At 40.1% G+C, this 27688-nt stretch overlaps 1 protein-coding gene across 9 annotated transcripts in view; it reads right to left on the minus strand.

Annotated features, from left to right (window-relative positions):
• PHLDB2 (pleckstrin homology like domain family B member 2) overlaps positions 1 to 27688 on the minus strand; it is a 130173-nt gene that overhangs the window by 46244 nt on the left and 56241 nt on the right. For all 9 annotated transcript variants that reach the window (XM_049710301.1, XM_049710303.1, XM_049710302.1 and 6 more), the window contains exons 3-5: positions 25509 to 25892; positions 8466 to 8609; positions 7324 to 7461 (exon numbers count right to left, since the gene is read on the minus strand). In XM_049710301.1, the coding sequence (XP_049566258.1) occupies positions 7324 to 7461; positions 8466 to 8609; positions 25509 to 25892 (666 nt within the window). The remainder of the gene's footprint in view (positions 1 to 7323; positions 7462 to 8465; positions 8610 to 25508; positions 25893 to 27688) is intronic.

Genomic DNA, 27688 nt, shown 5'->3' on the forward strand with positions numbered 1-27688 from the left:
TAGCATACGGTATTTGTCTTTCTCTTTCTGACTTACTTCACTCTGTATGACAGACTCTAGGTCTATCCACCTCATTACAAATAGCTCAATTTTGTTTCTTTCTATGGCTGAGTAATATAATAATAAATTTTCTTTAAGTTGTATTCTCAAAGGAACGAACTGAAATTTAACTTGCTGGCTCTACCTGAATTCCAATACTACACGAAAAATTTCTGAATACCTATAAAAAATAATTTTACCACATTTAACTAATGTTTGGTAAGCAGATGGTTCAAGGTTACCCTGAAAAGATGCCTACTTCATTAGTTTATAGGGTTGTCAGATAAAATAGAGGATACACAGTTAAACGTGAATTTAAGATGGACAACAAATGATTTTTTAAATGTAAGTATGTCTTAAATAATGCATGGGACATAATTATACTAAAAAATTATTCTCTTTATTTGAAATTTAAATTTAACCAAGCCTCCTATACATTTTTTCCTAATTTGGCAGCCTTATTAGCTTGATAAAGATTTTCTTAAAAATTAAGATTCATCTTTGTAATTTCCAAACTGCTCAGCATAGACTCCAGCACGCACTAGGTACTCAGGCCATGTTTATTGAAACACTGGGTCAAGTTTGGAATTGATGCAGTGATATGTTAAAATTCATAGTACCTGAGCCATCATTTTTAAGGGTAGCCCATCCAAAGTCCTCTCCAAACACCCTGAGAGTCCCCTTCCTTCCAGTTCCTGAGCCCTGTGGGGTGGTTCGAGAGGCAGGCATCCTCAGAGGTTCAACATTAGGCAATTGTTTTAGACCCCAAATCACTTATCTGAAATTCTTAAGGCCAGATGTGTTCTAGATTTCAGAATATTCTGCATTTGATAGAGGTAACACAGTTCATATAGCATATACCGTATGGCATTTCCACTGAGGTCTGGGGCAAAACCCTGTAATCAAACATGTTTCTGTGTCTGCAGCTACTTATGAATATTCATATTGAGTGTGAATATCAGTCCAAGTCAGGTTTTGAAACCAACTAAGTTTTGGTGCCAACCTTATGAAAAGTTTTTTTCCTCTACAAAACTTTTCAGAATTGCAGAGGAAAGATTACGGACCTGTGTCCCCAGACGGTTATTGCTGAAAACCCATTCTCTGCCTGCCTCTAAAGAGGCACATTTTTTTGTTACTTTCCTAGGCTTTTTTTTACCATTGGCTTTGACTTTTTAATTGCACAGTTGATGGATGTTTAGTGTAGAAAACATTGGAAAATCAGAACACTAAGGATTTACATAATCAAACAACCACCAGAAAAAAACCACACTAATCTGGAACCCTGTTGATTTAATCCCCAAATCCCATGATATATTTCCACTTCCTCTAACCAGGGAGCTAACTTTGAAATGTAAGAAAGAGGCACGGGAAGGGCTGGGTGCCTTCTGAACACTGCCTGTGACTTGGCAAAGACTCTGCACTCAAGAGGCATTAACACTTTGCTGAGGAATTCTGGGCAGGCTCTGTGTCTTCCCCTGGCTCTGAAGGAAAGATGGGGAGGAAGTAACAGGTACTCTGGCAAGATAATAATGGAGAATACAATTTAACCACTTAAGACACAAAGCTATATGCTTATTACAGAAAAATTAGTCAACTAATTCAAGGTTTCACCCAGGAACGTGTTGCATGGCGTAGACTGATTTAAACTTCAGCTCACACCTTTAAGTGTGTTTAGCTATAAAAGTGTGCAGACCAGTATAGCTTACAAAATATCACAACCTATCTGTGTGAGGACAGATCCTTAAACAGAAGGATGGTTTGAGCTTTGTGATCACCGTCTAGGTGATGGAAAGACTCTTCAACAATACTAGGTAAGCAGAGCCTTTCCTTAACCATTTTATTTAATTTCAGTACAGCTAACTTTTCATTGTCATATGCTAAGGAGCAGGAATGAGACAGATAATCCAAAAATAGAGGAACTGAAAAACTATTTTTAGTTCTGAATTTTTTATGTAGTCAGAAATAGACAAAGACAGAAGGAAAATGTACATAAACAAATGCAGGAACACTTTCATACTTTTCAGCAGTTGCCCCAAATCAGGCTTTGCCTTGGAGAGGGGAAGTGCAGGGGGAGGGAAGCCGCTTCCAGCTTTTGCCCAAACTGAGCTTCGTGGTTCTGGTGGCTTCCCCACCCCCAGTCACCAAGCCCACCAACCTAAAACAGTCTACCAGCACAGAGGTTAACAGGTCTCTCTCCTTTCTCTTGCCCTAAGAAAACACTATGGATTATTGCTTACTGCTTCAAATAAACATCCCCTCTGGGTTTATGTTCGAGTCTGATACTTTTTTTTTTTTTTTTTTTTTTGCGGTACGCAGGCCTCTCACTGTTGTGGCCTCTCCCGTTGCGAAGCACAGGCTCCGGACGCGCAGGCTCAGTGGCCATGGCTCACGAGCCCAGCCGCTCCGCGGCACGTGGGATCTTCCCGGACCGGGGCACGAACCCCCGTCCCCTGCATCGGCAGGTGGACTCTCAACCACTGCGCCACCAGGGAAGCCCCCGTGATACTTCTATTTGTTTAGGGTTTATAAGTTCATAGAGATTCTATTTGTGATGTGGCTACCGTCTGAGAACACAACAGGCAGGTGGCATTTAGCTCAGAGCCGCATGGAAACAGGTGCACTGATGTTCCTGACAGTGGTCCCCATAAGGACGGTGAAAGGTCAGCCCAGGGAGCCACTGCAAAAATGTTCAACAAATACACAATTAAATACACTGTCTATATTTTATGTTGTATATGTAATTATGTCTATAGTTTATATTTTATATGGTAGCATACAATAAATAGTGGTTACCTATGAAATACATTAATTTATACTAAATATGTAAAATAGAATGATAGCTCCCAAATCAGCTAAAAGAAACAATGCTAAAGACTGGTCTTGAGAGCCAAGGAAACAATGTCATTAACTTCACACCAGGATTTGAACTCTGAGGTGTTACTGAACTTTCTTCCTATGGCTCCAGGCCTTGTCTCCAAAAAATGAGGGTCAGGCTTACAGGATGTGCTATTGACATCTGAATTGGAGCTTCCCCAACAGGGATATCTTTTCAGGTTTTGGTTTTCTCATTCCACAGTTTATATCTGACAGCAGCAACAGGTGTATGGAAAAGGAAACGAGATCCAAAAGGGCAAAGGCCATTTCCTTCTTCTGTCTTACGCTCTGGCTCGACGGGCAGCGTGATTACAAGCCCCTGGCATGAGCACTTGGACAGACCACCCCAGCTGTCCTAAAACTTGGCTGCACGTAGCTCTCAGGCAGGTGTTTGGCTCAATGTTTCTGTTCAGACCCAGCCAGGACTCACTGTTAGCAGGAGATCCAAGTACAATATTCCCGAAGAACATTGGGCGGTATTCCGGCACCTATTATGAGCTGGATAAACAGTGGATAACAGTGTCTGCCTCTATTTCACAGGCTAGAGAGGGAAATAAATATCTAACAAGCCCAAAACAAACATAAATTATAAAATGTGATTTGTAAAAGGACTGAAAGAACAACCGAGAGAATGTAATCTGAGCTGGAAAGGACTAGTAGGGTTTTTCTGAAAAACTAACACTGAACTTAAGCGCTGAAAGACAGGCAACCGACAAGGCATGGAATCTAGGAAAGGGAATTCCAGGCAGGGCACGCTGGTCTGCCAGGGACCTTGGCAGGGGTGGAGGGTGGGATGGGTCTTTAAACAAACAGAAGGAAGGCCGCCATGAGAGCGGTGTGAAGAGGGGAGAAAGGTGATAGAAAGGGTCAGGACAGGTATGGAGTTTAGATTTATATAAAATACAGGGGAACACAAACCAGAGTGATATGACCTAATTTAAATTTTAAAAGAAAAATCACTCTGGTTGCTGTGAAGCAAACAGACTGAAGGGAAGTAAATGGAAATGGAACTCAAAAGGAAATTTTGATGATTTAGAAGAGAATGCTATTAGGGGAGATGCGGAGAAGTTAGAGTAATTGAAAAATAGCTTTGTAATCAATTAGAAGTGGGGGTGATAGAGAAAGCAGTATCAAGATCTACTTCCAGGTTTCTGTTTGGACATATAGGTGGATAGAGATGCTATGTCCTGGTGGGAAAACTAGAGGAAGAACAGGATCAGAGGCAGGGGAAGTGTATGGAAGGCCAGGGGAGGGATGGGATCAAGAGTTTGGTTACATCGTGTTCAGCTGGAAATACCTGAGAAATATCTCAGTGGAGATATCAGGTAGGCTACAGGATATGAGTCAGAAGTACAGAATAGGGTTGTGGGCTAAAGACATACATTTGGCAGTCACCAGCATGTACATGTTATTTGAAGCCATGGCTATAAAAGAATGTGAGAACATAAGAGAAGAGAGATCTCAACAAGAGATGGTAGATGTTAACCAGAAATATTGTGGTGACCATTTCACAATGTATACAAATATCGAATCGTGTTGTACACCTGAAACTAATATAATATTATATGTTAATTACACCTCAATTTTAAAAAAAAGTAAATGATTCAAAGCATATATCTTAATTCAGACCAATGAAAGCAAGCAGAACTTTTCTGTGGACTTCTGGGGAAGTCTGAGCTTGCTCCAGAAAAAAAAGAAGAAGGTTCAGATCAGAGACACTGTAACAACTGGCTGGATAGAGGCAGAGGAAGAAGGAACGGGAACTCGGGTGGAAAAGTCAGAGAGATAAGTAAGAGAAAGAGAAGGAAAACCAGAGGAGTGTGGTACACGAAGGCAAAGGGGTGGGGGAGGGGAAGTGTGTGGTACACGAAGGCAAAGGGGTGGGGGAGGGGAAGTGTCAAGGAAAAGAGTTGTCCCTTGTCTTGAATTCTGCCCAGGAGTCTGCTCATAAGAGGGCTGAAAAGCACCCAGTGGGTGGGTTAGGCAGCACCAGGGCTTTTAGTGGTCTTAACAGGAGCAAATCTGATGGAGTAGTGGAACAAGAATGGGAGGAATGGTGAACTAAGCAGGAGAACACACAGTATACTGAGAAAACTGTTTGAAAAGCTTGGCTATGCTGAAGAGAAACTAGCTAAGGCAGGTGCTGGAAGGAACTTTATTTTTAAATAATAATAATTTTTAAAAATAATAATATTGGCATACTGACAGTACAGGTCCAGTAAAGAGGGAGAGGCTGGGGGGAGTTCGGAACAGGACTGTAGACCTCTAGATGGTGGGACGGTACCCTGGGCACATCCAAAGGGACTGGTATTTGAGGGGAAGAGAGCCTTCCTTAGTTGTGAATATGAGATGCTCTAATTTCTCAGTGAAGTAGGTGGTGAGATCATCTCAGAGCCAGGGGAATGAAAGTAGACTAGAAGTTTGAACAGAGCGAAGGTATGAAATAGCTGTGCTATAAAATGGTAGAATAACTTTACTTGAGAAACAGAGAGATGTTGCCAAGCAGTAATGGGTCTCTATTTGAGTTTGGTTGTCAAGAATATGCAGTAACATCATCCAGCTCAGTCTGCTTTCACTTCCCTCATTCTCCTCTGGAATCCCTCACCCAAAGCCAGTTTTTGCCATTTTTCATATCATGTGATGACAGACAATAATCCCACCTTCCGAGACCAACTAATCCCCTAACAGCTGCATGAGCTGATTCTATACTTCAAGCCCCCAGCGTCCTCTCTCCTATGCACAGCCTCTATCAAGCCACCAAAACAATAATAGGAAGGATGGAAGTAGCCTCCTCCTTGCTTGTTTCCACTCATGTTCCTGGAGTTCTGACTCTACCTTACTTAGGTCTGGAGAATATAACACAACTGTGCCTGGGAAGTGAGATTTAGCATTGACTCAACTTGCTTCACTTTTGTGTAGAATATGATGCTAATGACAGGTAGACAAACAGAATTTATAGGTCATGTCATATGCGGGCTACACAAAGATAAACAACTACATGGATGGGGAAGGCAGACAGGTTCACAGGGAACCTGAGACCCCATTCCTATGTCCCGCAAGCTTTCCAGTATGACATAAATAGTAAAATACTAGTAAGCACCAAAACAAAAACATCTGATGCCTCCAATGAAAGTTTCTTGCTGTATCAGTGCGGAAACTTTGAAAACCATGATCCTCCTGTACGGCAGAACTAGACAATCAATCCTTCGATGTGGTTTTCAGCTTTTAAAGAAAAATATAGCTATTACCCAAATGGATTCTTTACTATTTCAAAGTCTAGAGCTCGAAGGCACATACATAAAATTTAATATGAAAAAGATGTGCATTTTAATCTTGATAAGCAGGCAACCAAGATATTGACATGTAGCTTTTAATCTGACTTCAATTTCTGACAATATCTTTTTGAGCTCATTCTCTGGCACCAAGATCAAATGCAAACAAAGAGAAGCCTAAAAAGGAAGCCACACTGAGCAGAAATCCTTTCCACATATTACCACTGGAGTTTACTCAAACTGAATTTCTTTTCTTTTTCTCAGCTTAGTGGAGAACGTGATGAGCAAGAAAGGAATGTGTTCCAGCTCACTAGTTTTTCTTTCTCAAACTGGAATTTTAATTTTTAATTTAGGCTTAGTTCAGTTGTAACTAACTCAGAATTTGAGAGGAGAGTAAGTGAAATATTTTCCCCAAAAAACAGACAAGCAGAAAAACAAAAAACCCAACTACCACCCTGAATTCTAAAAACTGCAAGTAATTCTTCATACTCCCTAGGAGGTATCGGCTAACATTCAGGTTGTGGCCTGAAATGTGTAAGCGTTTCAAAAATATTCTTTTCCAAAATAAGTGTCAGCTGTGTTTCACAGTTTTCACTCAGCAGTGTGTGAGGATCCCCTGAAAACTGCAGTGCATTTGTCAAAGAGCAGTGCACTTGCACTGAAGCCAATGGCAAGGCGAGACAGATGAAATGCATGGTTCCCATTCATCTTTTTAATAAACAGAAAAATGAAAAGAAATGAGGCAACCATATTTGAATATGTTTAAGCCACCCTTACAGGGCAATGATGGAAAGAAGTTCCAAAGTACTAAAATGATTCTTTAAAAACAAAGCAGAATCAGAAGAGCAGAAAGGCTGATTGGAAAAAAGCAATTCGCTCAGCTCAAGCAGAATAAGCTGGCATGAATACTGGCTCAAAAACTAAACAGGCTCTACTATCTTAGCATCAGCTGCTCTGCACCTGACAGTTCTTAATTTGCAACTACTTACCTCATCTTAAGACTTTTTTCCAGTGCCGCTATCTCCAGGAACATGACACACAAATCCAGAACCATGGCAATTCATACAACATTTAAATTCAATCAGATGGAAGCACCATTTTGCCTGTAAAATTTGTATCAAATATAATTTTCTTTTACCTTGGTCTTTTCACCAACAATGTTCTTTTCCAGTTCTGCTATCTTCCGGTTTAGATGATCCAAAATCTCCTTCTCTTTCATAAGTTCAGTTGTTTCTGATTTTTGTTCTCCATCCAAGAGAGCACATTCCATATCCAACTGAGGACACAAAACAAAGCTCAGAGGGGTTTCACCTTCAGAGAAATTTTCAGCTGCCCCCTTTAGAGGTGTATTTTTAACAGCTACAAATGGCAAAAAGTATTACCATTATCAGTCAGATTATGGAGCCCAGAAAACACTCCAGAGAACCCATGTGAGACTCAGGATTCCTATATGAGAAAGTGGAGAGGCCAGAATATATTTGCTAATATATTTGCTAAGAACACTAGTTATCTTCTCATTTAATTTTTCTATGATAACCCCTTTTCTGCTTACTTCTCAAGGATATTTTGCCTATTCGCTTAGATTCAAGCTCAAGTGTGAACCATCTTGGGAGCAGCCATGTCTCTGTTTGTCCCTAGAGCATGGGAAATGAAAATTATACTCAGCCCAGCACGCAAGCGCTGCATTCCTAGCAATGCCAGCAGGAGGGGCTCCCCAGGGTCTATGCATAAGATGACAGGTGAGCAGTCCCCTTCCACATGGGCTGACTGCATCATCCGTGAGTACCGACATGCAGATCCTTCTTAGGCAGAGTTAGCTGCTTCTTCTCATTCCACGGAGGTATTAAAAAATTGCCCCTTTCTTTAATTATGTAAATCCCCCCATAGTGCCAAGATGATACCCAACTCATACTTAACACGCTCAGAAAATGTCTGTTGGATTTGAACTTAAACGTCTAAATACATGGTACCTCAGCTGACAGATCTTGAAGCAGCTCAGAAAGCATACACTAGTTAAAGACAAAGTCGGTTATATATGACGCACATTAAAAATGGCTTCATATGTTCACCTCATTGGATGAAAAAAAAAACCCAGAAAGAAACATTAAAAAGGCATTTCTACCCCACATACGTACCCATTTTACACAGCTACAAATTGCTCATGTTGACCTCTATGTATTCTGCCCCCCAAGGCCTGTGCCCTAATAGGCATTGATATAATTAAGCTAAAGGAAAGAAAGAAAAATGAGAGAGGGTAATAAGTGAACTTGCGGTTTATACCTCTCTGGAAGATTCCTCCATCTGGTCATTTATATCTTTGATTTTTTGTTCAAGTTCCTCAAGGTTGTTCAGAATTGCTATCCGGGACTCTTCCATCGCAGTCAACTCCTGAATCTTTTGTTCTTCACTTATACCCTCTGGGGTCTGTGATTAATCAACAAAGAAAAGGGCTAGTCACACTTCAATTCCAGAATTTCCCAGTTAATAAACCAGTCACAAGTCTAGTGTTTCACAGTCTGTGTCTATTCGGATTCTATAATAAAAGCATCCTTGTGATTTTTTTATTTGGAACTCTGCATTTTCCCATAGACCCTCAGTACATAGGGGCTTAGTTTAGCTCCTACAAACCAACTTCAGTGTACAAATTCGTGTCCTTTTAAAGCCGAAATAACTAAGAGGTTATACAGAGGAGGAAGTTGTGGTCCACAGAGATTGTCGGGACTTCTCTCAGGTTATAGACAAAGTTCAGCAGAGCAGAGAACTAGAATCTGGACTAGACTTTCAACAACCTCCTCAGGGATGTCTCTTGGGCACGCTGCTACCTTCGTCATAAGCTCCATACTCTCTCCCGTCTCCAAGTGAGTACATCTCCTACCACAGCCTCTAGAATCCCTGTTGGGTCCCACTGCTAGGGTTATCTGCTAATGAGCAAGCACTCTTATTTATTTCCTTTCCAACACAAGGTGGAGAAGAGGGACATGGCATTTGGCCTCACCTCACTGAAATGTTTCCCAAAGTTAATAACCAGGACGACACAAGGCTTTATTACTTTAGTGACCCCCGCAAATGATTTAAAGCTACACACTTAATATTAATTCACGTTTCAGTTTTTGCACTAGCACACTACTTATCGGTCTTTATCCTACGTAATGATTAAGACACTAACTGGGCCAATGCACTTTTGTGACATGAAATAGGATACTGGCCATTATTCATAAAATTATTTCCTGGAAAAACTGAGATCCTTAACAAGGAATGAGAAAGTCAGGAAAGAAATTAAGTGAGAGAGGGCATACTTATACCCCAAACAGAGTTATGACAAATGCCTGGGAAAGAAAGGAACATTTAGATGATACACACAGCCAAAATATGACACCAATTATTCTAAGAAGAGAATACAGTGAATTGAAAACAGCTTCTTCTCTTAAGAATTTCAGGCTAGTTGTTTTGGATATCACCTCGTGGAGACCAGTCTTTCTGTAAGTGAAGGGGCACCCGTATTGGTGTATTATTTATTTAATTTTATCTCTCTTTGAAAAGGAAGTAATTTCTTTACACCAGTAAGTCAATAATTATATAATTTCACAATTGGAAATTGGAAACAGCAGCCTAGTTAAGTAAATTATTGAAGATTACTCATTAACCACTGAAAAGAATATTCAAATTAACTAAAGAAACCATTAACATCTTGTGCTCCTTACTAAGTTCATTTAGTGTTTAACGATCCTAAAAATTACTGTAACACGATAGGCATCATGTTGGGTTCTTTATTCTTTATTCATATTCTTTATTCTTTACCCTACTTCGCTGCTCCTGAAGATTAAACCATTGAGAAGTCAAGTATCTCAGGTTGACTAGAACAAAGGTATGCAGGCCTTCCAAGCCTTGACATTTAGCTTTTGTTTGTTTTTTTGTTTGTTTGTTTGTTGACATTTAGCTTTTAAATTGTCATCTTAATTCCAATATCCTATGAACTAGTAAAACAACTGCTGACCTTTCTTCACATACAATGAATCTCATTGTCCTAATGCTTGGGTGCCTGTTTTAGGGCATGAGGAATGCCTACAACAGTGAATGGCATTCCTAAATCACTGACAAGTAATCCTAGCAGGAAAGCTTCAAGAAGGCCAGTATCCTGTCCGGTCAACATTTCGTATTAGGTTTCAACTTCCAGCATGGTTTAAAAATATTTCTCTCACTGGTGGAAGCAAAGCATCAAAAGAAAACAAAAACTGAACAATCTGCAAAACTATAAAGATAGATAATAGTGGCAATTATAAGTATCTGTACAGCTCAAAGTTTCTAGAAAATTTATCACAATGGGTATGTTTAATAATAAACAACTTGAGAGTCTGCAGCAATAAATGTTATCTAGGTAATGACTGTTTTTTATTGTTAAGTTGTTTACAAAAAGCAAAATCTTCAAGAGGTATTCTAAACTCTGGTTTGTAATAGACTGGGATGAGGATACTGTAATATCATTTATATCCAAATAAAAAAACAACAGAGAGCCAAGGGTGTAGTAGCCACTGAATAGCTTTAGTTTATGGTGACAGAGAAAAGTGAAATTTTGATCTATCCGGGTTTTTTTTTTTTTTAATAGTAATGTATAGGGTACTACTGAGAGTGACGTGTTTTAATGAAAGCACATATATGTGCATCCCCAAATATTCTGTCTTTGAGGTAACTTGATACACACACACACAGAAAGGGGAGACAGTAGGGACAAGACAGTTTGCATCAACCTTTTTTCTTATTCTTTGCAGATTTCTTCTTAGAAACCTCTTGCGACCAGAGAAGTTTACGAGTGTGAGGGCTTTCCACTGCAGACAGAATGATTACTCAAGAAGAGAAGAGTGGAAAAGTTTTCATCACAAGGGAAAAAAACATTTTTTGGCAAATACACGAGGTGATGGATGTTAACTAAATTTATTGCAGTAATCATTTTGCAAAATATGTAAGTCAAGTCATTAGGTTGTACCCCTTAAATTTATACACTGCTGTATGTCAATTATATCTCAGTAAAACTGCAAGGGAAAAAAAAAAGAGAAGAGTGAGCTATTCTAGGCTTTCAGCTCAGGTGGTGGTAGACAGGTTCACAAAAGCCAATTAAAATGAGCGTATTTCCAAGGTCATCTACATCTTTAAGTCTTAGGTAAAGCAAAGTCTAGAATGGTAAATCTCAGGCTTCCTAAATATCATTAACATCTTTGTTTTATTAAACCAGCTTAGAGTGCTTTTCACATTTCTCTCTTCTCCATTAATCCTACGAACACTGTACTTTGTTAAGTAACTAATCCAGTGAGCAGATTACTCAAAGAGGAAGAGCATCTAAAACAAATAATCAGGACTTCTTTTTCTTTTTTAAGATTCTTCCGTCTTCTGTCTCGAGGTAACATATGTCTGTCTTCAAAGAGTAATAAATGAAAAACCCATTGCCTCTCAGCTGCACTCTGTCTAAGCTGCCGTGTGGTACCCAGAGGTGCCCTTGATGTTCCCTGTGTCTAAAGGAGGCACAGTCTTCTATTGCATGCCACAGGGGAGCTGCTCCAAGCTTCAAAGGCCTCCTATTTCACAAAAGCATACTGGAGCAATGAAAAACATCTGTCATGATCCGCTCATTTACACCCAACAGCTTTCTTGTCAAAGCCCTCTTCAGGAGGAAACCTATTTCCCAAAAGTTAGATCTTAGAGCACACAGCTCACCACTTCAGCAAAAATCTGGTAGATCTCTGTGAAGGAAGAAAGGGAAAGAATTTAACACAAAAAGGCAGTGCAGGAAGCCCAATAGCCGATGACAACAGCTCAAATGTTCAAATGATGGGTTATTTACTTTGCCTGAAACCAACAACTTTTGATTTCTACCCCAGATCCTAGTTTCTAACAGTTGCAACTTTCTGGCAAGAGGGACAGATGTCCTATCAGAATTACTCTCCCTTGAGAATAAGTAAGGTAAACCTGGTCATTAGAAGAAAGAAGAATTGAACAGTCCAGAGTCCTGATAAATACAATGGGAGAACTCCATAGGTAGATAAGGATTTCTGACTAGGAACATTCAGTCAGAAAGTCCTGTTGCAGCCAAACAAACAAAAATAAAACCAAAGACACAAATCTCCCTGACTAATACTCCCTGTGATAAACTACCTGCAGAATTTAGTATGATGACATCTTTCTCTTAAAGAATCAGTATGTGTCCTCTTATAACAAAAATCTAATTAATGTACCTTTTAAAATTTTTGGCTCTTCGGGCATGACTGCCAAGAAATTTAATGGTCAGGGTTACTTAAATAAATTAATAAATCTAATTTATCTTTCAATAAATAAATTCTTGTGACTATGGTACCTGCTTTTTCTCTTATTTACTATTTTTGGTGTTCAGACTTTATTCTAATAAAATTGATGTCTTTTATTATAAGGTCTCTTAAGTCCTTTCTAGAAAATGAGTAGGGGAATAATTTCTTTTTATTTCATAGAAAAAAACTTTCTTAACCTGTGTGAAAAATATAGCACCAAAAGATCTTCCCTGAACTCCTTTTAAGAAATCCTCAAATTTGGAAGACACTTTTAGATCAGCAAACAACTGGAAAACTAAGTAATGATTATGACTACATATAAATGTCCTATACATTGAAAAAAATCATTAATAAAGCCAAGGGGAAGACAAATCATGATAAAAGACTAATTTCCTTTCCACAAATAGCTACTACTGAATAAAAACAAGACAAAACATTTTTTAAAAATGGGTGAAGAGGAAGACAAGGGAGATCAAGATGGCAGAGCAGGAGGACGCCGAGCTCACCTCCCTGACGAGCACATCAAGAATACTTCTAGTGGGAAGACGTGGAGTTCACATCTCCCCACAACTAGGGCGCCTGCCGGTTGCTGGTGGAGGACCTCAATGCCCAAGGAGATGGGAGGAACACCTGAGCGACTGGGTAGGACATGGGGGGAGTGAGGGGGGAGGAGAAGTGGAGGCTGGACAGGACCGGTGCCCCTGAGGGGTGGCTGGGAGCGGGGACAGGTTCCCACTCCTGGAGGGACCCTCAGGGGCTTGGAGGACCAGGGGGAGCACACCTAGCGTTTCCCCAGCCCAGTCAGGCCCCAGGAAGCCTGCGGGGCTCTCGGGCCAGGTCCTCCACCTTCTGAGGCCCCCTCCGGGCTGCGTTGGTCCTAGTGGGGTAGGAGGGAAGTGGGGGGAGAAGAGGAGAGGTGGATGGGAGGGGGCCTTAGGGATCAGAGGACCAGGGGAGGCACACAAGGCATTTCCCCCACCCTCTCAGCCTCAGGAAGCCTGTTGGGCTCCCAGTCCTGGTCCTCTATTCTCCAAGGCCCCCTCCAGCCTTGTGGGCCCTAGGAGGGAGGGAGGAGGAGAGGCGGTCGGGGAGGGGCCCTCTGGGATCAGGAGGATCAGGGGAGGCATGGAGAGCATTTCCCCCACCCTCTCAGCCTCAGGAAGCCTGTTGGGGTTCCAGGTCTGGTCCCCTGCCTTCTGGGGCCCCCTCCTGCCGTGTGACTCCTAGGAGCATAGGAGGGAGAGGGAGAAGAAGAGAGGCCAATGGGAGGGGCCCTCCAGGATCGAAGGATGAGGGAGGAATGTGCCTAGTGTTACCCCTGCCTACTCGGGCCCAGTGAGCCTGCTGTGGTCCTGGACCTGGTCTTACAACCTCCAAGGCCAGAGGCACCCCTGGGCCCCTCCTGCTGAGCCTAGGCCCCACCCCTCCCCAGGGCCTTTTTGGGCCCTGTGGGTCTTAAGCATATGCCCCACCCACTGCCTAAACCTCGACCCCCACAGCTTAGGCCTTTTCCGGCTTTCTTTTTTTCTCCTCTTTTTTACTATTGTGCTCTGTTTTACATTCAGTTTGTTGTTTCATCTATATTTTTATTTTTTCATTCTTCCTAAAATATTTGTTACTTTTCTAATCTTATTTTACTTTTTATTCTTTGTTATTGTTCTCCTCCTTTTTTTCCTTGTTCTTTTATTTTTTCCTGCCCCACACAGTTTGTGGGATCTTGGTTCATGAGCCGGGGGTAGGGCCAGAGCTCCAGCAGTGGGAGCACCGAGTACAAACCACTGGACTAACAGAGAACCTCAGACCCCAGGGTATATTCATCTGAGTGAGGTCTCCCAGAGGTCCTCATCTTGGCACCAAGTCCCAGTTCTACCTAACAGCCTACAAACTCAGTGCTGGAAGCCTCAGGCCAAACAACCAGTAAGACAGGAACACAATCCTATCCCTCAAAAAAAAAAAAAAAAATGAGACGACAAAAAAAATATGTCACAGATGAAGGAGCAAAGTAAAAACCTAAAAGACCAAATAAATGAAGAGAAAATAGGCAACCTATCTGAAAAAGAATTCAGAGTAATGATAGTAAAGATGATCCAGAATCTCAGAAATAGAATGGAGGCATGGATTGAGAAAATATAAGAAATGTTTCACAAAGATCTAGAAGAAATAAGAGCAAACAAAGAGTGATGAACAATACAATAACTGAAATGAAAAATACACTAGAAGGAATCAATAACAGAATAACTGAGGCAGAAAAACGAATACGTGAGCTGGAAGACAGAATGGTGGAAATAACTACCAAGGAACAGAATAAGGAAGAATGAAAAGAATTTAAGACAATCTCAGAGACCTCTGGGACAACACTAAATGCGCCAACATTCGAATTATAGGGTCCCAGAAGAAGAAGAGAAAAAGAAAGGGTCTGAGAAAATATTTGAAGAGATTACAGTGGAAAACTTCCCTAACATGGGAAAGGAAATAGTCAATCAAGTCTAGGAAGCACAGAGAGTCCCATATAGGATAAACCCTAGGAGAAATACATCAAGACACATATTAATCAAACAAAAAAAAATTAAACTCAAAGAAAAAATATTAAAAGCATCAAGGGAAAAGCAAAAAATAACATACAAAGGAATCCTCATGAGGTTATCAGCTGATTTTTCAGCAGAAACTCTGCAGGCCAGAAGGAAGTGGCAGGATATACTTTAAGTGATGAAAGAGAAAAACCTACAAATGACTCTACCCAGCAAAGATCTCATTCAGATTCAATGGAGAAATCAAAAGCTTTTCAGACAAGCAAAAGCTAAGAGAATTCAGCACCACAAAATCAGCTTTACACCAAATGCTAAAGGAACTTCTCTAGACAAGAAACACAAGAGAAGAAAAAGATCCACAAAAATAAACCCAAAACAATTAAGAAAATGGTAATAAGAACATACTCTCGATAATAACCTTGAATGTAAATGGATTAAAGGCTCCAAACAAAAGACACAGACTGGATGAATGGATACAAAAACAAGACCCATATATATGTTGCCTACAAGAGACCCACTTCAGACCTAGGGACACTTATAGACTGAAAGTGAGGGGATGGAAAAAGATATTCCATGCAAATGGAAATCAAAAGAAAGCTGGAGTAGCAATTCTCATATCAGACAAAATAGACTTTAAAATAAAGAATAGCACAAGAGACAAAGAAGGACACTACTTAATGATCAAGGGATCTATCCAAGAAGAAGACATAACAATTATATATATTTATGTACCCAACAAAGGAGCACCTCAATACATAAGGCAAATACTAACAGCCATAAAAGGAGAAATCGACAGTAACACAATAATAGTAGGGGACTTTAATACCTCACTTACACCAATGGACAGATCATCCAAACAGAAAATGAATAAGGAAATACAAGCTTTAAAGACACAATAGACCAGATAGATTTAATCGATATTTATAGGACACTCCATCCAAAAACAACAGAATACACTTTATTCTCAAGTGTACATGGAACATACTCAAGGATAGATCACATCTTGGGTCACAAATCAAGCCTCGGAAAATTTAAGAAAATTGAAATCATATCAAGCATCTTTTCTGACCACAATGATACGAGATTGGAAATCAATTACAGGAAAAAAACTGTAAAAAACACAAATACATGGAGGCTAACAGTGTGCTACTAAATAACCAAGAGATCACTGAAGAAATCAAAGAAGACATTAAAAAATACATAGAAACAAATGACAACAAAAACATGATGACCCAAAACCTATGTGACGCAGCAAAAGCAGTTCTAAGAGGGAAGTTTATAGCCATTCAATCTCACCTTAAGAAGCAAGAAAAATCTCAAATAAACAATCTAACCTTACACCTAAAGCAACTAGAGAAAGAAGAACAAAGAAAACCCAAAGTCAGTAGAAGGCAAGAAATCATAAAGATCAAAACAGAAATAAATGAAATAGAAACGAAGAAAACAATAGCAAAGATCAATAAAACTAAAAGTTGGTTCTTTGAGAAGATAAACAAAATTGATAAACCTTTAGCCAGACACATCAAGAAAAAAAGGGAGAGGACTCAAATCAATAAAATTGGAAATGAAAAGGGAGAAATCACAACTGACACTGCAGAAATACAAAGGATTACAAGAGACTACTACAAACAACTCTATGCCAATAAAATGGACAACCACAAAGAAAAGGACAAACTCTTGGAAAGGTACAATTTTTGAAGACAGAACCTGGAAGAATTAGAAAATATAAACAGACCTATCACAAGTAATGAAATTGCAACTGTAACTAAAAATCTCCCAACAAACAAAAGTCCAGGACCAGACAGCTTCACAGGCAAATTCCATCACACATTTAGAGAAGAGCTAACACCTATCCTTCTCAAACTCTTCCAAAAAATTGCTGAGGGAGGAACACTCCCCAATTCGTTCTATGAGGCCACCATCACTTGTACCAAAACCAGACAAAGGTATCACACAAAAAGAAAATTACAGACCAATATCACTGATGAACATAGATGCAGAAATCCTGAACAAAATACTACCAAACAGAATCCAACAACACATTGAAAGGATCATACAGTATGATCAAGTGGGATTTATCCAGGAATGCAAGAATTCTTCAATATACACAGATCAATCAGTGTGAAACACCATATTAACAAATTAAGAAATAAAAACCATATGATCATCTCAATAGATTCAGAAAAAGCTTTTGACAAAATTCAACACCGCTTTATGATAAAAACTCTCCAGAAAATGGGCATAGAGGGAACCTACCTCAACATAATAAAAGCCATATATGACAAACCCAAAGCAAACATCATTCTCAATGGTTAAAAACTGAAAGCATTTCCATTAAGATCAGGAACAAGACAAGGATGGCCACTCTCGCCACTCTTATTCAACATAGTTTTGGAAGTCTTAGCCATGGCAATCAGAGAAGAAAAAGAACTAAAAGGAATACAAACTGGAAAAGAAGTAAAACTGTCACTGTTTGCAGATGACATGATACTATACGTAGAAAATCATAAAGATGTCACTAGAAAACTACTAGAACTAATCAATGAATTTGGTAAAGTTGCAGGAAACAAAATTAATGCACAGAAATCTCTGGCATTCCTATACACTAACAATGAAAAAACAGAAAGACAAATTAAGGAAACAATCCTATTTACCATCTCAACAAAAAGCATAAAATACCTAGGAATAAACCTACCTAAGGAGGCAAAAGAATTGTACTCAGAAAACTATAAAACACTGACGAAAGAAATCAAAGATGATATAAACAGATGGAGATATATACCATGTTCTTGGATTGGAAGAATCAACATTGTGAAAATGACTACACTACCCAAAGCAACCTACATATTCAATGCAATACCAATCAAAACACCAATGGCATTCTTCACAGAATTAGAACAAAAAGTGTTACAATTTGTATGGAAACACAAAAGACCCTGAATAGCCAAAGCAATCTTGAGAAAGAAAAATGCAGCTGGAGGAATCAGGCTCCCTGACTTCAAACTATATTACAAAGCTACAGTAATTAACACAGTAAGGCATCGGCACAAAAAACAGAAATATAGATCAATGGTACAGGATAGAAAGCCCAGAGATAAAGCCACACAAATATGGTCACCTAATTTACGACAAAGGAGGCAAGAACATACAATGGAGAAAAACAGCCTCTTCAATAAGTGATGCTTAGAAAACTGTGACAGCTACATGTAAAAGAATGAAATTAGAACACTGCCTAATACCATACACAAAAATAAACTCCAAATGGATTAAAGACCTAAATATAAGACCAGACACTATAAAACTCTTAGCAGAAAACATAGGAAGAACACTCTTTGACATAAACCACAGCAGGATCTTTTTTGACCCACCTCCTAGAGTAATGAAAATAAAACAAAAATAAACAAATGGGACCTAATGAAACTTAAAAGCTTTTGCACAGCAAAGGAAACCATAAACAAGACGAAAAGACAACCCTCAGAATGGGAGAAAATATTTGCAAATGAAGCAATGGACAAAGGATTAATCTCCAAAATATACAAACAACTCAAGGAGCTCAATATCAAAAAAAACAAACAACCTAATTAAAAAATAGACATTTCACCAAAAAAGATATACAGATGGTCAAGAGGCATATGAAAAGATGCTCAACATCACTAATTATCAGAGAAATGCAAATCGAAACTACAGTGAGGTATCACCTCACACTGGTTAGAATGGGTATCATCAGAAAATCTACAAACAATAAATGCTGGAGAGGGTATGGAGTAAAGTGAACCCTTTTGCACTGTTGGTGGGAATGTAAATTGAAACAGCCACTATGGAGAACAGTATGGAAGTTCCTTAAAAAACTAAAAATAGAACTACCACATGACCCAGCAATCCCACTACTGGGCATATACCCTGAAAAAGCTAATTCAAAAGGATACATGTACCCTAATGTTCATTGCAGCACTATTTACAATAGTCAGGACATGGAAACAACCTAAATGTCCAACAATAGATGAATGGATAAAGAAAATGTGGTACATATACACAATGGAATATTACTCAGCCATGAAAAGGAACAAAATTGGGTCATTTATAGAGATGTGGTGGACCTAGAGTCTGTCATACAGAGTGAAGTAAGCCAGAAAGAGAATAACAAATATCGTATATTAACGCATATATGCGGAATCTAGAAAAATGGTACTGATGAACCTATTTGCAGGGCAGGAATAGAGACGTAGATGTAGAGAATGGACATATGGACACAGAAGGGGACGGGGAGGGTGGGACAAACTGGGAGATTAGGTTTGACATAAATACACTACCATGTGTAAAATAGCTAGCTAGTGGGAACCTGCTGTATAGAGCGGGGAGCTCAGCTTGGTGATCTGTGATGACCTAGATGGGTGGGATGGAGGGATGGGAGGGAGGTCCAAGAGGGAGGGGATGTAGGTATGCACGTAGCTGATTCGCTTCATTGTGCAGCAGAAACTGACACAACACTGTGAAGTAATTTTACTCCAAGAAAAAAAAAGGATACATCTAAATGTGGAGCTATTCTTGCCGGACACAAACAGGAGTCTGCAAGAAAGGCTCTTCTACAAACAAGGCTGTAAAGATCCACATGGCGTCGGGTAGGAAGAGAGGAGAAGCAATCAGGCAAGACCCACACATTTAGCAGGACACAGAGGAGAAGGGAGATATGATGGGCTCAGAGATCCTCCCTGCAGAGTTAGGGGTTTGAACCACCTTTGGGCACACCAGCCCTGGGGTCCAACACAAGGAAGACAAGTCCCCTTAGCTGGTTTGAAGACCAGTGGGACTTAGAGAAGGGTTGTAAGAAGCCGAGACTCTACTCATGAAGAGCAGGTGCACATGCTTGCCTACTCTAGGGAACAAGGGGGAGGAAGCAGATTTAAAACTGTGTGGGGTTCTGGCTGGTTTCCCACAGCTACTCCTGTCTTCAGCAAGTGCCTGACCCAGCTGCTCTTGCTCCTGTGCAGCTCTCTACTAGGATGGAGGTGCTTTAGGGGGTGGGGGGGAGTGCACACTTAGAGGAAAAGTGCACACTTAGGGGGTGGGGGGGAGTGCACACTTAGAGTGCACACTTAGAGGAAAAGTGCACACCAGCTTGGACCCGACCCTCAGGGCTTCTGTTCCATCACCTTGAGCTCTGATCACACCCAGATAGGGCTGTGACAGCCACTGAGCATAAGAGAAGCCGGCTTGCACCTGGCTCTGGCTCTAGTCCCTCCATCTCCAGCCCTACCTCTCACCAAGGTGATAACCGCCTGCACACCCCAGGAGAAGATGTGACCCATGCTCACTTCAGATTCAGCTTTCCCACCAAAGCCACTGGGCACATGCAAACTGCATAGGGACACTCCCATGCAAGGATACTCCTTCAAGACCAGGATAGGTAACTATTTCACCTAATTTCATAGAGAAAGAGAAAGTTAAACAAATGGGAAGACAGAAGAAATTGTTTCAAATGAAAGAACAGGGAAATAAACCTGAAGAAAACCCTAATGGAACAGAGATAAATAACTTACCAGATAAAGGGTTCAAAGCATTAGTAATAAGAATGCTAACTGAACTTGGTTAAAAAAAATAGAGAACACAGGAAGAATTTTAACAAGGAACCAGAAAATATATTAAAAAAAAAAAAGAAAGAAAGGAAAACCAAACAGAGCTCAAAAATACAATAACTGAAATGGAAAATACACTAGAAGGAATTAATAGCAGATTAGGTGATACAGAAGAACACATAAGCAATCTGGGAGAGAGAATAATGAAATCACCCAATCAGAACAGCAAAAAGAAAAACAAATTTTAAAAAATGATTAAGGGACCTCTGGGACAACGTCAAGTGTTATAACATTCACATTATAGGGGTCCCAGAGGGTGAAAAGAGACAGAAAGGGATAGAAAATGTATTTGATGAAATTATGGCTGAAAAGTTCCTGAAGTTGAAGAAGGAAACAGATTTCTAGTACAGGAAGCACAGGTAGTCCCAAACAAATGAACATAAAGAGACCCACATTGAGACATATCATAATTAAAATGGCAAAGGCTAGAGATAAAAAGAGAATTTTAAAGACAGCAAAAGAAAAACAGAGTCACATACAAGGGAATCCCTATAAGGCTATCAGCTGATTTTTCTGTGGGAACTTTGCAGGCCAGAAGGAAGCAGCATGATATATTCAAAATCTTGAAAGGGAAAAACCTGCAACCTAGGATACTCTATCCAACAAGGTTACCATTCAGGATTGAAGAAAATATGAATTTCTCTGACAAGCAAAAACTAAAAGTTCATCAATACTAAAGTGACCCTAAAAGAAAAAGGTCTCTTTAAGTGGAAAAGAAAAGGCTACAACAAGAAGTGAGAATTTATAAGAAAGGAAAAATCCCACAGGTAAAGGCAAATATACAGTAAAGGCTGTGGATCAGTCACTTAAATAAGTGAGCATGAAGACTGAAAGACAAAGATTGTAAAATCAACTGTAACTACAATAAACAGTTAAGGGATATGCATGAAGATGTAAAATATGGCATCAAAAACACAAAACATGGGGAAAGGGAGTAAAAATGTAGATCTTTTAGAATGTGTTTGAACTTGTGATTATCAGTTTAAAACAAGTAGATATAGCTATAGGTCAATACATGAACCCCATGGTAACCACAAATCAAAAGCCTACAATAGATACACAAAAACTAAAGAGAAAAGAACACAAGCATATCACTAAAGAAAATCATCAGACCACAAGGGAACAAACTAAAAAAAGAGAAAAAAGCAGAACTACAATAACAACCAGTAAATAAGTAAGAAAATGGCAATAAGTACACACCATAATCAAGTAGGATTTATTCCAGGGATGCAAAGATGGTTCAATATCTGAAAATCAACCAATGTGATACACCACATTAACAAAACAAAGGATAAAAATCACATGATCACCTCAATAGACACAGAAAAAGAATTTGACAAAATTCAACATGTATTCATGATAAACTCTCATCAAAGTCGATGCAGAGGGAACAAATCTCAACATAATAAAGGCCATTTATGACAAACACACAGCTAACATACTCAATCGTGAAAAGTTGAAAGATATTCCTCTACAATCAGGAAAAAGACAAGGATGCCCACTCTCAGAACATCTATTTAACATAATATTAGAAGCCCTAGCCACAGCAAGCAGACAAGAAAAAGAAATAAAAAGGCATCCAAATTGGAAGAGAATAAGTTAAACTGTCACTATTTGCAGATGACATGACCATATACACAAAACCCTGAAGTTTCCACCAAAATTTAATTGGATTCCCCCACCGCCCCCAAAATGGGACCTAATTAAACTTAAAAGCTTTTGCATAGCAAAGGAAACCATCAACAAAATGAAAAGACAACCTACTGAATGGGAGAAAATATTTGCAATGATATGGCCAATAAGGAGTTAATATTCAAAATATACAGCTCATGTAAGTCAATATCAGAAAAACAACTCAATTAAAAAATGGGCAGAAGACCTCAATAGACATTTTTTCAAAAAAGACATACAGATGGCAAACAGGCACATGAAAACATGCTCAACATTCCTAGTCATCAGAAAAATGCAAATCATAACCACAGTGAGATATCACCTCACACCTGTCAGAAAACCACAAAAAGTCCACAAATAACAAGTATTGGGAAGAATGTGGAGCAAAGAGAACCCTAATACACTGTTGGTGGGAATGTAAACTGGTAGAGTCACTATGGAAAACAGTACGGAGGTTCCCCAAAAAAGCTAAAAACAGAACTACCATATGATCCAGCAACTCCAATCCTGGGCATATATCTGAAGAAAACAAAAAACAGTAATTTGAAAAGATATATGCACCCCAGTGTTCATAGCAGCATTATTTACAATAGCCAAGAAATGGAAGCAACCTAAGTGTCCATCAACAAATGAGTGGATAAAGAGGATGTGGTATATATAGGCAATGAAATATTACTTGGTCATAAAAAAGAATGAAATTTTCCCATCTGCAACAACATAGATGGACCTGGAGGATATCATGCTTAGTGAAATAAGTCAGCCAGAGAAAGACAAATGCTGTATATTAGCACTTACATGTGGAACCTAAAATAAAAATACCAAACAAATGTAACAAAACAGAGTCAGACTTACAGATATAGAGAACAAGCTAGTGGTTACCAACGGGGAAAGGGATGGAAGAGAGGTAAGATAGGGGTAGGGGATTAAGAGGTACAAACAGGCCTGGGGCCCCCCTTTCCAGAGCCAGCCATGGCGTGCTGGGCGGCCCCAAGGCGTGGCCCTCAGCTGAGATCAGGGAGCCCTTCCCTGGCCCCTCGCGCCCTCCCAGACCAGCAGTGAGCGGGGGATGACTTGAAGTGGGTGACAGCCCTCTGTGGTGACAGCCCTCGCTGGCACAGTCTGTTTCTGGACACGTTCTCACAGTCTCCTGCTGGGGACCATTTTGTTCTTCCCTGGGCAGCATGAGCTTCTCAAGTTGCCCACAGACCGGGGCTCAGCCCACAGGAGCCAGAGTGCTGCAGGCGGCCCCACGCGGGCAGGCTGCGTGCCGAGCAGGCCTGCACTCCCCCTGCCAAGGACTGGGACTGGAGAGCGGCTGCACTGGCTGCTGAAGACAAAGCAGAAGGCGTGTCCTGCCTCCACTGTGTTCTGGGCACTGAGCAGCTGTCACAGGCCTTGGTGCTAGGTGAGGGTCCTGAGCACTCCTGCTTTGGAGTGGGCTCCCCCGCGGAGCCCAAGAGGGGCCTGGCCCCAACAGCTCAGGGTCCCTGCCAGCCCCCACGTCTCTGGCCCAGGCCTCAGACCCGTGTGTACAGGGCAGGGCGGCTGGCACTAGATGTGTGGGACTGGGGACTTCCTTGGGGACCGAAGGACTGCTGGGCCAGTTGGGCGTGTGGGAGTCACTAAGGGGGTGGCCCGAAGCAGGCTGTGGGGGCCACAGAGGGGGGCCTGCTTCTGGATAGGCCAGGGCTCCAGGGTTGCTCAGCCCACGTGCAGCACTGTTTCAGGCCTTGCCTGCTGCCTGCAGTGTCCCCAGGAGCTAGTGCCCCAGGGGCTGAGCTCCACTGGGGGTGGGGGTGGGGGAGCAAGGGGAGAGGTGGGGTCAGCCTTCTGCCTAGGGCAGCCATCATGAGATCTGGTTGTGCTCCGTGGTCAGACGAATCCCGACCAGCCCTGGCTGAGAGTCTCGTGCTCCTGTGAGAGCTGCTGACCTGCTTGGTGTGGGTGGGTGTCTATAGGCCATTGCCTCAAGCCCTGTTTATGTTTTCCTTTCACTAAGTTTGGGTTTATTTTGGTTGGGTTGGCACTAATTCTTAAGATGCTGTGAGAACCATTTCATCCGAATGCCAAATAAATTTGTGTTCTGGGAAAAAAAAAAAAAAAAGAGGTACAAACAACTATGTATAAAATAAATAAGATATAAGGATAGATTGTTCAATGCAGGGACTATTGCCAATATTTTATAACAACTTTAAATGGAGTACAATCTATAAAAATATTGAATCACTATGTTGTACACCTGAAACTAATATAATACTGGAAATCAACAATACTTTAATTTTAAAAAGTTAAATAAATAATAATAAAGGTGTCCTAAAGACAAAAAAATGGGTGAAGAACATGAGTGTCTCAAAATACAAATGAACAACTAAAAATATGAAAAGATGTCCAATTTTATGCATAATTAAAGGCAAGAAAATTAAAACATCATTAACTTAGCATATTAAAAATTTTTGATAATACATAACTTTGGCAAGTGTATGAATAACAAGGTGCACGGATAAACTCTTACTCAGTGTCACCTGGAAATACACAGTCTTTTGAGAGTATAATTTGGGAATATTGATTAAAATGAATAATATACAAACTCTTTGACCTACCAATTCCACTTTTAGTAAGTGATCCTACAGACACATTTGCACAATTGTGCTAATATATATTTTCCAGAATATTTGTTGCACATATATTTTGTTGATAAAATACTGGAAACCATTTAAATAGGATTTCCAAACAATAAAATACTAGTCAACCAAAGAATGAGGCAGAACTGTGTATAGTAATATGCAAAGATGCTCCAGACATTCAGTGAGGGGAAAAAAAATCGTACAGAACACTATACTTGTATATATGTTATGTCTATGCTTATAATATACGGCCATATATGCACAGAAATACTGAGAAGGCGTGTAAGACACTTTGTGTTTTTCTCTCTCAGTTGTACAATTGGAGGGGGCAGGGAGAAGAGAAATTGTTTTTCTTTATACTTTTCTGTACTGCTACATTTTCTAGAGTGCAAATTTGTTACTTTATAGTAAACACCCTAATTTGCTGCACCTTGCTTAGCTGATTACCTCTTAAATTGAAGCTTCACTGAAAACAGTTTGGAAAACAACCAGGATAAAACCTCTAGTATCTAGGCCAGTGCAGATGCATATGGTTCAGGCCCTAAATTTAATCTGTGTGTGTGGCTGGCTTTACCTTTGGTAGGATGCTTAGATAAGCGGACTCGCTGGAAGCTTTCAGAAAGGCAGAGGAGGGCGGTGGGGGAGTCCTGGTGAGGTCCCTGATCAGTTCATCATTCCTGGAGCTCCTGAGGGAAAGGAAGCTGGCGCTACTCTGACTCAGGCTCCCGAAGCCTGCCAGGTCTGCATCGTGGAGAGAGCTTTTCTGGTGGCACCTGTATCTGGTGTCAGGGCTCACCAGGGCGTCTTCAAACACGGACTCCTCGTCAGAGAGCTGCAGCTTCTCCAGTTCCTTATTGATTTTCTGTACATCTGCCACAGTGGTGCCAGTGGACACGTGACTGTCAGGCTTTGTGTACTCAGCACAGAGACTGAGGATGGTCTCCAGACGCTGTCTCTCCTAGAACACAGAGGAGGGAAGGTCAGTGAGTTTGTGAGAAGGAGACAACTCCGAATAAAAAGATGGAAGAGGCTGGGACCCCTGGTGAATTCAACCCACACATAATCCCACAGATACTTGGCTGGTGATGTTTTTCATCATCTTTGATGAACCCATTTATAAATCCAGATGAAACCTAGGTTAACAATGCCTGATTTTCCTCTCAAATTCAATTCTTTATTTGTATATCCCAGTGCTGATCCTAGCACATACTAGCACTCAGTGAGACCTTTCTTGATTTATCAATTCTCCAAACACTTCAAATGTTTTCGTTTAATCTCCTTTTTAAAATCTTCATCCCCTTCCCTCCCTCTACTATCCACCTTCAACAATATCTAGCTCATTCATCACTGTAGACTTAATATTTGAGTTTAAAATTAATTCTCTAGGGCTTCCCTGGTGGCGTAGTGGTTAAGAATCCGCCTGCCGATGCAGGGGACATGGGTTCGAGCCCTGGTCCGGGAAGATCCCACATGCCGCAGAGCAACTAAGCCAGTGCACCACACTAATGAGCCTGCGCTTTGCAGCCCGCGAGCCACAACTACTGAGCCCGTGTGCCACAACTACTGAAGCCCATGTGCCTAGAGCCCGTGCTCCACAATGAACGAAGAGTAGCCCCCGCTCACCATAACCAGAGAAAAAGCCTGCAACGAAGACTCAACACAGCCTAAAATAAATAAATTTTTTAAAAAACTATTAAAAAAATTAATTCTCTAACTTCCTTATAGAAATGTCATTCTACTGTTTAGACACACAAAAGGAAAATGCTACTTTAGAAAAGGCTTAATTTGAAAGGCATAATAACTAGGTCTTCAATTTTTTTCTTGAAATGCTTCAAATTTTTTAAAACTCTTTTTTATGTCTTGTCACCATATAAAGGTCTTTCCCACCAATTTCTCAAATGAAAAATTGAAATGATTTTTAAAAAAAGAGAATGTCACAAGAAGATGAAGAACATTTAATGTCACGTCCAGATAGAAAGAGAGCAGCATATTTCAAATTCTGAGATCATTCAATCTTTGAATCATTTAGCTGGAAAATAAAATGATAGTTTATTTGTCTAAAAAAAATTAATATAAGGCCATTGATGTCTATAATGGTACCACTAACTGACACTTCACCAAGCTCCCCATGTAAAACACATAGGTATTTATGATTTTTGACTTTAAGTAAACTTACTATACCTTTGTGAATAAGGGGATATAGTTTACAAAATGCTTATCATAAACCTAGACAGCACTCTTTGGAGTGGGGAATCTCAACATCTTCCCCTTTCTCATTAGCCCAACTGCCGAAGTGAAAAACAATAATAAAAGAGCAAAAATCATCTTTGGTTATTACATCTTCCACATTGAAAAGAGAATTCAAAAGTCTTCCATAGAAAAATGTTTTCCAACCTAAACAGGAGGGAAATCCAAAAGGGAGGGGATATATATATATATATGGCTGATTCATTTTGTTGTGCAGTAGAAGCTAACACAACATTGTAACGCAACTACACTCCAATAAAAATTAATTAAAAAAAAAAAAAAGAAAAGAGAAACATTTTCCAAACTGGTTATCAGTAACAAAATAGAAAAGTGTTAAGTAGCCCTGGGCTGCTGTTTTTAATATCTAATTGCAGAAAAATTGTAAAAACTAAATTCTGAAGGTAGTTCTCTTTATTAGCGGAAGAGTATCAAATAGAAAAGTCAAATAGGAACAGACTAACATAATTCCCTGGTTTTCATTAAATACATCCATTAAATGACAAAATA

Source organism: Orcinus orca, chromosome 5, assembly GCF_937001465.1.
Source record: "Orcinus orca chromosome 5, mOrcOrc1.1, whole genome shotgun sequence".
Taxonomy (NCBI): Eukaryota; Metazoa; Chordata; class Mammalia; order Artiodactyla; family Delphinidae; genus Orcinus; species Orcinus orca.